The sequence below is a fragment of the Myotis lucifugus genome, unplaced genomic scaffold (assembly GCF_000147115.1).
Source record: "Myotis lucifugus unplaced genomic scaffold, Myoluc2.0 scaffold_187, whole genome shotgun sequence".
Classification (NCBI taxonomy): Eukaryota; Metazoa; Chordata; class Mammalia; order Chiroptera; family Vespertilionidae; genus Myotis; species Myotis lucifugus.
In genome coordinates, this window is record NW_005871235.1 from 617,501 (window position 1) to 631,498 (window position 13,998).

At 40.7% G+C, this 13,998-nt stretch overlaps 1 protein-coding gene across 1 annotated transcript in view; it reads right to left on the reverse strand.

The window, feature by feature from the left end:
• Window positions 1–13,998, reverse strand: part of EYS (eyes shut homolog (Drosophila)) — a 1,189,235-nt gene that overhangs the window by 37,094 nt on the left and 1,138,143 nt on the right. Inside the window, 2 exon segments of the mRNA XM_006096829.1 lie at window positions 7,628–7,799; window positions 13,187–13,331. Coding sequence (XP_006096891.1) covers window positions 7,628–7,799; window positions 13,187–13,331 — 317 coding nt within the window.

Here is a 13,998-nt window from a genome sequence, read left to right on the forward strand (position 1 = left end):
TTTCTCACCTCATGACCATTAAAAAATGTTTGCACTCCTAAGTTGTTAATACAGAAAGAACAACTTGTGTGTTCTTCTGCCTCTAAACACAGAGAGATAACACAGAAGAAAATTCAGTCGTTTTGAGTGACAGCTGGTCATAATGGCAATCAAGAGTTGAGTATTGGAGTATGTTTTTACTAATATAGTTAATTATTTTACATCTGTGCACTTAGAATAACATGGATTTAAATTCCTAAATTGCAGATAAATTGCTTTTTATTGTCAGTTTTATAGCTCAGAAACATCTATGGATTCATTTTTCTCATTACAACAGATATTCAACCTGAAGACTTTAATTTTCTTGTAATTAACCAATTTTCAGACTTCTAGAGTTTAGGATAAACATGGATACATAAAAATTAACTGAAAATGAGATGATGGAAGATTTAATATCCTTTGTTTGAGTATCACTTGAACATCATTCACTTGCTTACCAAATAGTCACCAAAAAAGGAGTAATGATGTACCAATCTGCTTTGCTACCAGGGTGAATACAAATAGAAAACATAGTTTTGCCCCCAAGGACTTTAAGATAATTTATTTATAATAATGTATTTTTATGAAATATATATAAAATATAATATTCAACATTTATTAGGACTTTACCTTAGTGCTAGACTTGTTTTTATTGTTATTGTTAATCCTCACCAAGGATATTTTTCCATTGATTTTTGGAAAGAGTGGGAGGGTGAGAGACAGAGAGAGAGAAACATCAATGTGAGAGAGACACATTGATTGGTTGCTTCCCACATGCACCCTGTCCAGGGCCGGGGATTTAGCCTGCAACTGAGGAATGTGTCCTTGACCAAAGTCGAACCAGGACCCTTCAGTCTGCAGGCCAACACTCTATCCACCCAGCCAAACAGCTAAGGCTAGACACTGTTTTAATTACATTATATATAGTAACTCATTTAATTTCCACAATAACTCTACAATTATTAGTCCTCAGTGTGCAGATGAAAAACTGTGCCTTAAAAAAATATAATCTCTGCTTAATCTACTTTTGTTGTTAATCCTCACCCAAAGTTATTTTTTCCATTAATTTTTTTTTTTTTAGAGAATGGAAGGGAGGGACGGGGAGAGAGAGAGAGAAACATGGATGTAAGAGAGACACATCAATTGGTTGCCATCCAAATGAGCCCCCCAATTGGGGCCAGAAATAGAACCTGTAACCCAGGTATGTGCCCTTGACCAGGACTTGAACCCAAGACCCTTTGGTGTGCAGGCCAACGCTCTAACCACTTAGCCACAGGCCAGGGCTTAATATACCTTTTCAGTTTACCTATCAGATATATATTCTTATTGCTTTGGATCAGAGATATTCTTTTATATGCATTGAGGATAATGAGGGAAAAGTATTAATATTATCATTGTGAGATGAGAGCAGAAAGAAAAAGTTCTTATAGAAAATTTACCTTGAGCTGGACCTATAAGACAGTTATGATAACAGATTTCTATGCATAAGCAAAAGCACAGATATAGTAATTAAAATGAAATCTATGTGCTGTGATAATAAAGTCATATGAATAATGGAATAGATATGCGTTACTTAGCAAGAGATGATCACATTGCCTGAAGGACTCCAATTGTGCATATATAACTTATTTCTCTGCTACTTACAGGAAAAGGGAAACCACTGAATCGCGTTCTCCTAAGACCATCTGTTGTGTTAGATGGCCTCATTCATGTCAAATGGCTTTTCTTTATCATTGACTCCCCTTTGAGTAACAAGTTGGGAGAATGAGGTGTAAGTATGATGTGTTAGTAAAATGATGGATCTCATTCCACATACCAAAATTTCCTGGATGTCAAATGATGTGCTCAAAAATAGAGCCTTTGAAAAATAAACAAACAAGTGCTAAAACAAGGGAACCTCCCAGTACATTGGGATCTGATGGCATGACAACACTCAACACGCGTACAAGGAAGGGTTGCTATAATCACTCCACCTGCTGATGTCTCCCTGTGGCCTTCCTTTCTTTGATGATATCTCAGAGAGTATAAGGAAGGATGGGATGAGTTACTCTTTACATACTAATAAAAGTACTGGCACTTGTCTGCGGGCCTCAGTCCTAATGGTTCTGTTCTCTAGGTTAAGGGCCAAAACATTGTATTTTGCTAACAGTTGGACCCACTTCCTGTTAAAGAGGGAGGTGTTTCTGGGAAATTATTGAGATAAGCTGCATGGAGTTAATGGTGGACCCTAGTGGCACTGATGTGAATATGAGCTTGGACTACAGAAAGAATATATAGTAACTAAACTGTTTTTGCCTGAGAACAGAAGAGGAATTAGGTTTGTTCTAACCTAGAGAGTCAGTTGGAGCAAAATGAAGCTATGGGAAGAATACAGAGGTGGGGTGGAGGTGCCATGTATTTACTGTAGTGATGGGATGACCAAAATATAGGTTCAAAGTGGTTTAGGTTGCCATGATATAAACCTTTCCCTTGGGGAAAAAAACGAAAATCACCACCAACAATAAAACCTTTCCATTACATATCTGCATACACCTCCTCCGCCTGCACCAATGTAGTCTGGTCTATCTTTTATTTTTTAAATATGTTTTTATTGATTTCAGAGAGAAAGGGAAAAGGAGAGGGAGAGGGAAGGAGGGAGAGGGGGAGGGGGAGAGAGAGGGAGGGAGAGAGAGAGAGAGAGAGAGAGAGAGAGAGAATGAGAATGAATCATTGATCTGCTGCCTCCTGCATGCCCCCTACTGGGGATCGAGACCGCAACCAGGGCATGTGCCCTTGACCGGAATTGAACCTGGAACCTTGAGTCCACAGGCCGATGCTCTATCCACTGAGCCAAACCAGTCTGATCTATTTTAAAGTGTGAATGACTTTGCTCATTTAGCAAAAATCAAAGAAATTGACTATCACTTTTAGGCATGTAAGTTATAGTGTCTGTATGGGAACAAGAGAAGGCTTAGAGAACATACTTTCCTCCTGGTGCTTGCATGAGTCTTGGAAAGATCTTTGACCTTATCTGTGAGCCAAAAAATGTTTAGGAAACTCTGGAGCAGTGAGATTTCGTGCTCGCTGATAGATTTATGCTATAAATAAGCCTCATTTATGAACTTGGTATAAATCTCTGATGCATTTCCCATTTTACATCCAGGTTCTCTGAACTCCTATTGTCCTCACTCTCTGTGCTGCTCATGCTGACATCTGTTTCTGGAACTTTTGGTTTTCCTACACTGTGCTTACTTTTTAAAGGAACACGTCACCTATTACCCTCAATCACAGCCAGGATATCAGTTTAAGGTGAAACGAAGTACAACTTCAATGAAGTCAAATTTGCCTAAAAACACTTTGTACCAAACAAATGTGCATATAGAGCTGAGTTAGAACTAAACGCCCTCCCCCCTTTCTTTAGCCTGGGTTACTAACAACAGAAAGAGTTCACTGTTTCTCTGTTGCATCAGAGCTCATCCCAGGAGCATAAGGCTTGACATGAACTCTGCCTTATTACACCCTCATTTGAGCAGCTGCATCTGTGTTTGCTGACGCACTTGGAGCAGGAAAGCAAGGCTTTTAGCAGTTTCCCGGAGCCCAGCCCCGGATCCAAGCCTTATCAAGCCCCACTCCCTCCTTACTTGGCACAAGATTTCCCCTTAGGTACCAGAACAATGCCTCCCCCCACCCCCCTCCTGCTGTGAGAAGTGAACTAAAACGAGCATTTGCCATTTTTTAATTTTTTAATAAAAAATTATACCATTAAGCTGTTAAAACACTTTGAGTGGCTTTGAGAGTTTGTTTTTAAAATTGATTCTGAAATTTATGCTTCTGGGTTGGGACTTGCCTCTTGAGCATTAAAAAAAAAATTATCATGTGTTATTTTTTTTTCAAGAAAAGATTGAATTTTAGCTTTGGGCTGTCAATAATGTTACCTGGAAATTCAATTCAGTACTTCTCTGGTTGTGGGAGCACAGCTTCTCGGACGCCGGGTATTAGATGAAGACCTGAGAGTTGTTGGCATATAGAGGAGAGACTTCATTGCAGACCAAGTGGCATTGCTGCTGCAGGAGCCATCGGACAGAGCAGTCCTTCACGGCAGCCCCCCAAAAGCCGCCCTGTGCCGGCTGCTCAGTGGCAACTTATATCCGCGCTCAAACGCAGCGGCCTCTGCCAATTAGAGACGCTCGTGCTACATTAACATCAACAGGTTACATAAGGGTGCGCTTGCGCAGTGTGTATACTGCTACTCATGGTCATTGCCCTCGCACCTGCGTAGGCAAAGGGGCCTTGCACCTAACAATACTGCTGTGCCCTCGCCTGCACGCGTGTGTATGGCAAATGGGCCTTGGTCATCTGGGGTACTCTGAGTAGGGGACCCACACAGGCGCAAAATAAAGGTGAAGAGCCATACACAGTTGAGAGCCTGGGACTAGGACAAGGGTAGAGGAAAACTTCTGAAACACTATTAGAAAGTATATTGCAGCCCTAGCCGGTTTGGCTCAGTGGATAGAGCATCAGCCTGCGGACTGAAGGGTCCTGGGTTCGATTCTGGTCAAGGGCATGTACGTACCTCGTTTTCAGGGACCATGGGGGAGGCAACCAATTGATGTTTATCTCTTACTTCGATGTTTCTCTGTCTCTCCCTCTCCCTTCCACTCTTTCTAAAAATCAATGGAAAACATGTACTCGAGTGCGGATTAAAAAAACCAAACAAACTGTGTAAAAAAGTATATTACAAAGAACATCTTTTTCCTTTAAAAACAAGAATAAATTCAATAAAAACAAAACAGGATTCTTATTATTGAGATTAGAGCAGAATTCCAAACACTGTCAAAATGAATATACTTCTCCTTAAACTTATGCTGCTACTGAAGTTGAATGTCCATGAGTGGGAACCTTATTTTGAAACAGCTTTATTGAGGTCTAATTTACATACCATAAAACCCACTGCTTTTAAGGTCAGGGAGCCATCCTTTTAATGTCATTATATAATAATCACAAGAGCTACTTCTCATTCTGCGGTAATGCTTCATGAGTCATCGATACAGTAAATATTTTGTTGTTATGTCAACAAGGGAGTCCCAGGCAGTGGTCATAATTTGATAAGAAAGATTGTAGAATCCTGTAAGAAATCTTGTCAGAGGTATTAGTTCCATTACTGAAACCTGAGGTTCTCATACAAGTCTGTGACATACAGCTTTCCACCCAAATAGGAATTTATGACACCCCCGCCCCCCCCCGCCCTGGGATTTATGACGCAAGGTACGTCCAATTTGGAGAAAATAGAAAATGCTAATTGAAGATAATGTCAACATTAAAAAAATTAAGAATAAATGAGCCTGGCCGGTGTCGCTCAGTGGTTGAGCATCGGCCCAGGAACCAAGAGGTCACTGGTTCTATTCCAGGTCAGAGCACATGCCCCGGTTGTGGGCTCAATCCCCAGCAGGGGGTATGCAAGAGGCAGCTGATCTATGATATTTCCCTCATTGATGTTTCTATTGCTACCTCTCTCTAAAAATGAATAAAAACATATTTTAAAAAAAGAATATATTACATCCAGCTGATAAGGAGCTACTGTTAATTGCTAGCTGCTTTTAAAGTAATTTCTTGCTAATTAGATCCTGAGAGAATCCTGACCCAGGAACTGGGAAATTTGGTTTTGGTTCCTGCCGCACTACTTACAAGATGCTGGTACAACCTCTTGTTTACTCATAATCGCTGGGCTTAGTTTCCCATGGATTAAATTGGGGCCAGGATGGTCCCTGACTAATTTAGAAAGTTTTAATTAGGGGCAATGGAAATAGTGCATGCAGAAATTTGCTTTGCTGTCCACAAAGTGCTGTACAATTGAAAGATATTACTTTTATTATCACAAGTCAAAAAATTTCCTATGTGAATCAAAATAATCTTCAAATAGTTGTGTCTTTCTGTATGTGGCTTGATGTATTCTAAGATCAACACCTGTGGCTCTGTTATAAGCAGCTAGACCAGTGGTTCTCAACCTTGGCTGCACATTAGAATCACCTGGGAATCTTGTTAAAATCCTGATTTCTGGGCCTCATCCTCCGGAAATTCTGTTTCTATGTTATTAATGTTGTGGCCTCACCTCATAACACTCAAACAGAATTTCCCGAGGGATGAGGCCCAGAAATCAGGATTTTAAAAAGATTCCCAGGTGATTCTAATGTGCAGCCAAGGTTGAGAACCACTGAGCTAGACAGACAGACATGAGCAGAGCAAGGATGATGGGTCGGGTACAGAAGGTCACCAGGGCTGAAGCCCTGGGTGTCTAGCAAGGGGCAAAACTGGGAAACAAGAACCTCACCCTCAGAGTAACCTTTCCTCCCCTAGCATATAGCTGTGCATGTGGTGTAGACCCCCTGACCTTTTCCTCCCTAAAGATAACATCTAGGCCTCAGCTCTAGGCCCAGAAAAGACAAGTGATGCTGTGGCTGCCTCAGGACCAGCTGCATTGACTGATGACCCCCTGCCCTGGGGCAGACCAATCAGTGGAGAAGGAGACCCTGAAAAAGCACACCTGGAAAGCTGATGAATATTCTATTGAGATCCTCCCCTAAGACCTCCCCTAAGATTCCCACCTGCAAGAGAGAGAGAGAGAGAGAGAGAGAGAGAGAGAGAGAGAGAGAAAGAAATACCCTCAACACAAAAGACCCAGTGAGTGCTCTCCCCTAAGGGAGCATCCTGAACTGTTCCCCTCCCCCTCTTCTTCCTCCACAGGCACGTATCCCCTAACCTCTAAGGGACCCCACAAGACTTGCAACCAAGGCAGCAGTGGGCAGTGGCATATTGTCCTGGCAAACCCCCTGAACCTGTCTCCCTTTTCTCTGACTTCCCAGTGAGCCAAAGCAGCCCAGTCTAGGCTGTCTTGTTGCTTCTTCTATGCCCTTCCATGTTTCACTGTCCTCAGTGTGTTTTTGCTGTGGACAATAAATTCTTGCTTGCTTTGCTGAACTTTGTCTCTTGATTGAAATCTTTCCTTCAGGAAGACAAGAACCGAGGTTTCATCGTCTTGCCGGCAATAGCTGTATGTTGAAACAGCTAGCTAGGCCTTTGTTCCATATGGGACAATAAGGAGTTAGGATGAATTTTCTACCTGTACCTTCACCTTCACTTTCTTACTGACACTTCCCATTCTTTTTAAAAAAATATATTTGTATTGATTTCAGAGAGGAAGGAAGAGGGAAAGAGATAGAAACATCAATAATGAGAGAGAATCATCCATTGTTGCCTCCTGCATGCCCCCTAGTGGGGATTGAGCCTAATAGTCTGGCATGTGCCCTGACTGGGAATTGAACCATGGTCTCCTGGTTCATAGGTCGATGCTCAACCACTGGGGCACTCTAGCCGGGCTCATCATTGATGTTTTTATCTCTCTCTCCCTCTCTGAAATCAATAAGAATATATTTTTAAAAATTTAAAAGAATTGAGAAGATGATGCAAATGCCGGGTTGGTTTCTCTCTAGTTTCCTTTAGCTGTCCCCTAGTCATCTAGCAAGTCTACCTGAAAACATTTAAGATAAGAGGGTCAGTTTGTGTGCCTAGTTTGTGTGACTGAAGTACCAGCTAGAGTGCTAATAATCCACTACCTTCCTTCCTAACGTCATACTAAACAGTAGCTCCACTGTCTATGCAGGTCCCACCGTTGCCACAGTTCATTAAGCTACAAGAAGTGTCACACTGGCCAACGCTGCGCCCAGCATCTGGGTGGCCCTCAGGATTTCCCAGCCTTCTGAAATGGCTGTCCTTCCTGGTGCGAACTTGAATAGTGAAAATACAACCTTGAAGGAAGAGGAAAAGACTTCATATAAAAAATGGAAGAAATAGATAAAACAGAAAGACAGTTATTTTCTCATTTTTAAGGTAACATATTATTCTTTTTTAAATTTTATTAATTGGATGATGGATGTGTTAACTAACTTGATAGTGGTACTCTTCACAATGTATATGTATACCAAACCATCACATTATACACATTAAATATACGTAACTCTTATTTGTCAATTACACATCATGAAAGCTGGGAAAAAAGAAAGGTCTTTTCCACCCCAATATTAAATAAACATAACAAAAAGGGCAGTCAATTAGCTAATTAATGGAATTGTTTGGGATACTGAACTGTATTGTAATTTTCCTCATTTCCTTCAGGACTTAGAGTTTATTTACAATGTGCTATAAATCAATATTGACAACAACCATAAATAGGGTCTAGAAAATGATAACAGATAGGCTAGATTAGATTTTATTTCTAAAATATTTTCTGAAGCAAGTCTGAAATAATTCCTCATGGTGAAAAAAAAATAGGTTCAGTTTTGAAAGGTCAAGAATTTGCTTGTTAACTTAACCTAGTTCTCCCTGACAAGCACCATCCTCAGCCTGCACCGATATTTTCTCATTGTGAGAGAACTGTCATTTTCTTCCTTAGATTTAATCTTTGTTCTCCCAACTACTGCTATTACGCAAAAAAGCACTAATATGGTATACTGGGTGAAGAAGTGAATGAATGAATGCCAACTGCTTTATATGGAATAACCAGGTAGCTCAACTAACACCGCAGGGATCTGCATGCCCCTGCCTAGTGAACTGTAGTCAGCAGAGAGCAGAAGGAGGATTAAAGTCAGGTGGGTTCAATTACATTCTCTCTCACAAAATGACTAGATGACCCAAACCTAACTAAGTGCCAATCTTTTTACCTTTAAAATGGGGACAAAAATAAGTACTCCATGGGTTAAGAGGAATAAGGTAACATACATAAACTGGCCCCTTTCATGATTGGCAATTAAGGCCTTATATTTCAGCTCCCACCCATACTCCCTTCCTCACTGTCTCAGAAATTTTTTATTTAATTTATTAAAAAATTCTCTTTAACAAAAAATTGTAGGGTACTAGTATTAGGTTTTTGTAGTTTTTATAATCATGCACAAAAAAACCTTGGCTAATGATTATAATATATATTAATGTCTGAAGCTGTTCATGTAAAGCCTCTCCCCTTTTATATGGATAGGAAATAATTTTGTTATGAGGAACTGCTCAAATATGTTCTGACTAAAAACCTGGCAGTGATATATGTAGAGAAACATTTAGCACATACAAGTAGTTACATGTGTTTATTTTAGAGAGATACTTCCTGTCAGTCAACATATCATCAGCTTAAAGGCAATTATAGTGGAAGCCATTTGTAGAAGCCATATTGTAAAACTTCACTTCTATTAATATTGAAGATGAAATATAATCTGCTTAGTACAGTATCATGCAGCAGGTATTCACTACATCTATCCTGCAGGTGATAGAGTAATTACGATAAAGATTTTTGGAGCCATGAGTCATGTGTCAAATATACTAGTCAAATATACTAGGTTTCAAATAAGTGATGGCTTTCTTTTTTTTTTTTTGGACAGTAAAATGATATTTAAATTATTGCAGTAACCTCATTTTCCCCCCTTATGGACTCTGGTTTGAAAAAGCTCGTGCAATTAAAAAAGAGAAAGGGAGAAAAGTTGAACTAAAGAAACTGTACTGACAGTGTAGGGCACTTTCAGGTTGGAATAACATCCTTACAGTGTTGTTAATGAATTCGAATCTATTTTATGTCCACTCTGTTCAGTTGAGTAATAAATATTTAATAATCCCTGTATCAGAGAACACTAGCTACTATAACACTAGAATAACAGATGGATGGGATAATAGATTTCCCCATGTTCACACTTGTCAAAAGCAATTTTTAATTCTATGTCAGGATTAAATAGGTCAGTCAGTGAAAGTAACAGATCTTTGAACATTGATGAAAGCTATAGGCCTTTTCCTAGAAAAATGCACACACAATTGCATGCATGATTTTAGGAGACTCAGGAACCCACTAGAGCCCATCCCTCACCCTCAACCTGAGAGCCTGCAGCTGGTAATCGATGCTACTTTGGAGAGCAGGGGAGAATTCCCTTTACTAGGACAGGTAATCAGGAATGACCTCTTTGCTTGGCATATGTAGATGATTTAATCTGGAGAAGAGTTAAAAAATCTCAATATCTTTATCATTGTTAAAGGTTATAGGGAAAATAATGACTCATGATAAGCCATTTCCAGAACAGAAACAAATGGACTACATTAACAGTAACGATTTGTATTTTAGACTGAGGACTTCTGGCTTAGAGTTGTTTATCAGCAGTGTTTATAGAAACGGGGAAAGCCTAAATCAGATAGTCTTGTACTCTGTGTGATTTAATCCCCATTCTAAAGAAAAATAATCAGGCCTTATTTGTTTGTGTTAGGGATGTTAGAATTTAATAATTAGGCTAAGGCCAGACTAACTACTAAATTCTTCCATAACTCTACTTGCTTTGTTATGATTAATTAATGCAGTGATTTCCAAATCTGGGAAGGCTTACTTGAAATGCAAATTTTTAGATCCCACTATGGAGATTTTGATTGAGTAGTTTTGGGGTAGGGCTCAGAAGTCCATATTTTAAAGAAGTCACCCTATATCCTTCTCTAGAACCAGTAGAGTTCAGTTTTGGGAAAGCATAGGTTTACGGTTTAGTTGCAATCTGGTATCTATGGTAGGTTGGTAATGATTGTCCACAACCTACAGTTCATAGTAAATGCTGGTTTATAATGGAGAAGAGGCAGACAGAAAGGGAGAATTCAAGAGTCAAATGATAAAATTAGGTCCTGGAGCTTCGGTAAGATTGTGGATTAAGTGTCAAGTTCCAAGAGGACCCTCCCCAAATTCCCATCCTAACTGAGGACCGTGGCGCTGGCAGCCTTCCAGACCGGCCGTCCGGAGTTTCTCTCACAGGAGGGCCAGCTGTTTGAGTGCTGAACTCGGGTTCATAACACACTTAAGGAGAAAATGACAGGTTTTGAAGAAAGCCTCTCTTTGTTCTCATTATCAAGATGTGAAGAAAAGTTCCTAATAAAGGGAAGAAAATAACACAAGCAAACCAGGAAGCTTTGGACTCCAGTAAATCTGAAAACGTCAAGTCCAATGACAACAAGGATGGAGTACAGCTATTAGTTAACATTTATTGAGTGTTTATCAGGTGCTGCTTTCTAGGTTGAGCACTTAACATTACTTTAGCTAATTGATCAACTCACGAGAACCCTATGGGGTAGGTATTTTATCTTCCAGAGGAAAAGTGGAGGTTTGGGGAGTTGAAGTAAAAGGCTTAGAGGGACACAGCTGCTGGGTGGCAGGGCCCGAATCTGAAGACAGCCTGACGGCGAGCCTGTGCTCTTACCCACCGTCTGGGCAGCAGAGAAAGAGAAGCCAGTGTGTGACCGCGGCTCTGTCACCTCCACCACCAGCACCACCATCATCACTAGCACAGGGAGCACTCTCAGCCAGGAGGTAATCTGTGTTCTCTTTCCATTAACTCGCTCTCAGAACTACAAGCAAGACAAGTGCGGCTAGTATCCCATTTTACAGATGAGGCACAGCGAGGCCCAGGGGCGTTCGGTTACCAGCCAGGGTCACGAAGCTTGTTGGTGGCAGAGCTGAGGTGCATACCCAGGCAGATGGGTTCCGAGCCCACATTTTTATCCTTCATGCTGGATCCAGAGTATTTATGTCAGCATCGTGTCTGTGATTAAATGACAGCAAGTTCTGATGACTCTCCAACGGGGTCTCTGTTTCATTGAGTGGAAGATGTGTGCTTCTTACACATTCATAAGTTTACCCATCCTTTCCCTCCAACTGAATGTTTTTAAAAACTCATTGATTTGTTATGCCCTCACAATCCTTTCCAGACCGTCTCCTGCTGTGAAAGCACTATTGAGCTCCCGATCATATTTAGCATAGCGCCTTAACTTGCTTCAGACTGTTCTTTAACACACCCTTGTGAGAATCAGCACTGATTACATAGTCAAAGAAAATGTTTCTCTGAGAGCCCTGGCACAATGAACTACTTGTATTGAAACCCGCCCTTGTATTATGTTGGATTAGCTGTGTTGCTTTCAATATGTTTCTAGTATGTGGCCTCCTGTGTCAGTGTTTAGGCAGAAGTCGGTGAAGGTGGGGAAAGGGATGGTGCCGGCAGGCAGAGAGCTCAAGTGCCTGAGAGGGCTTCGGATGTCTCACAGGGACCTGCATCACATCCTGGTACCTGCTCCTTGGTTTCGGATAGAGAGTAGGCTGGTCGTGGGAGAATGGCTCAGGACACTATAACGAGCAGCCCCTTGACCAAATATTCTGGGACTAAGGATCCACCAAGAAGCTTATTGTTACGAAATGCATTATTATAACAATTCGAAGCATGTGTTTATTTTATAACTGCTATGAATCACTTTTATAGGAAAGATCTGCATGTATGTTCCCTTTTGAACACAGGAAACAGATGATGGTGATCTGATTATTTGCCCAAGCATGGTGTTGGGTCTTTTTTCTTTAAAAAAAAATGTTTTTATTGATTTTAGAGCAAGAGAGAGAGGAAGCGAGAGGGAGAGAGGAACATTGAACAGAGGAAATCATTGATTGGCTGCCTCCTGCAGGTCTCCTACTGGGGAGCGAGCCTGCAACCAGGGCATGTGCCCTGACAGGGAATTGAACCAATGACCTCTCAGTGCATGGGTCAGCGCTCAACCAACTGAGCCACACTGGCCAGGGCTGGTGTTGGGTCTTAATCCTCTTGGTTTCTGGTGGCCTCAGTGGGACCACACCTTGGTGGTATGGATTAGTTGGCTGCAGTCTGTCACTCATCTTTTATATCAACTACATCCCAAAGTTGGCTGGAATTTCAATGTTCACTGTGACTCCATGAGGTCTACACTACTTATCCTATATTAAAAAGCACCCTATATAAAAAATCACTCACATTCGACTTTTCCTTTCTTTTGCTCCACAGAACTTATCACCTTATACCACTATATAATTTCCTTATTTATTATATGTAGTGTTTATTATCTCTTCCCTCTTTTGACTAACTAGAATGTAAACTCACAAGTATAAAAATCTTTGTGTTTTTTTCCCACTGAAACATCCCAAATACCTAGCACATAGGTAGTAAGTGATTAATAAGAATAAATGCTTTCCTTTAAAATCAAACTTTGATCAAGTCCAATCAGAAAGCAATCCAAATTGCTGGTTTGGGAACTAGAAGTATACTCTTTAAATGTTTTTTTCTTTTCCAAAATTTTGAAACAAGTGGGTATAGTATAAATATCATCCATGCCTTACCTTGAAAGCCATTTTTAAAATCGGCTCCATTTGGCAAGAGATCTGGAGTGTATTCACTGTAGCCACCTACATAAAACGGACTGAAGACATTGAGACCAACCAGTCTTCCTGGGGAGATGATGGATTTATTTTGATGATCATCTACCTTCAAAAGGAAAAAAAAATCAAAACCTATTAAAAAAGGAATTAATTCCCCAGGGTGAACTGTTAAGATACTCTTTTTTATTTCCCATTAATTTGGCATGACAAAGACCTGAATTTTGAAGAAATAAACAATTCACCACTCAATTCCTTGCTTCTCTGCAGGTGTCTGTTACCATGGATATATTAATATAGCAGTGGTGGTTTTGCATTTCAATCAAAATCACAGTTCTTCAAAGATTGAGGAGCCGGCATCCTGCTGGTCCTCCTCCATCTAGCCTTGCCTCCCTCTCCCACCCATTCTCAATACAACCACCAGAGTCATTACCAAAAAGTGGAAACCAACTGTGGTACCCACCCTCCCTTCTTAAATTTCACAGTCCTTCTCCATAGCTCCCTGGATAAAGATCAAACTTCTTAGTGTGACATCCAAGTCCTTTGATGGTACAGACCCTGTCTACCTCCAATCACATCTCTTGCTTCCCCTCACCTGAAAGCCAAACCCAAATACTTGTATTCTTTGAGTCCACCCTGGCCACTGCTCTTTTTCCAAACTCCTATTTATTACAAGGTAGGCTCCCTCGTCACCTGTTTGGGGAAGCATCTTCTGAATGCGTTCTCTCTCCTTATTTCTATCAGCCCCCCCCCCCCCTTACCTATTCCCGCGTCAC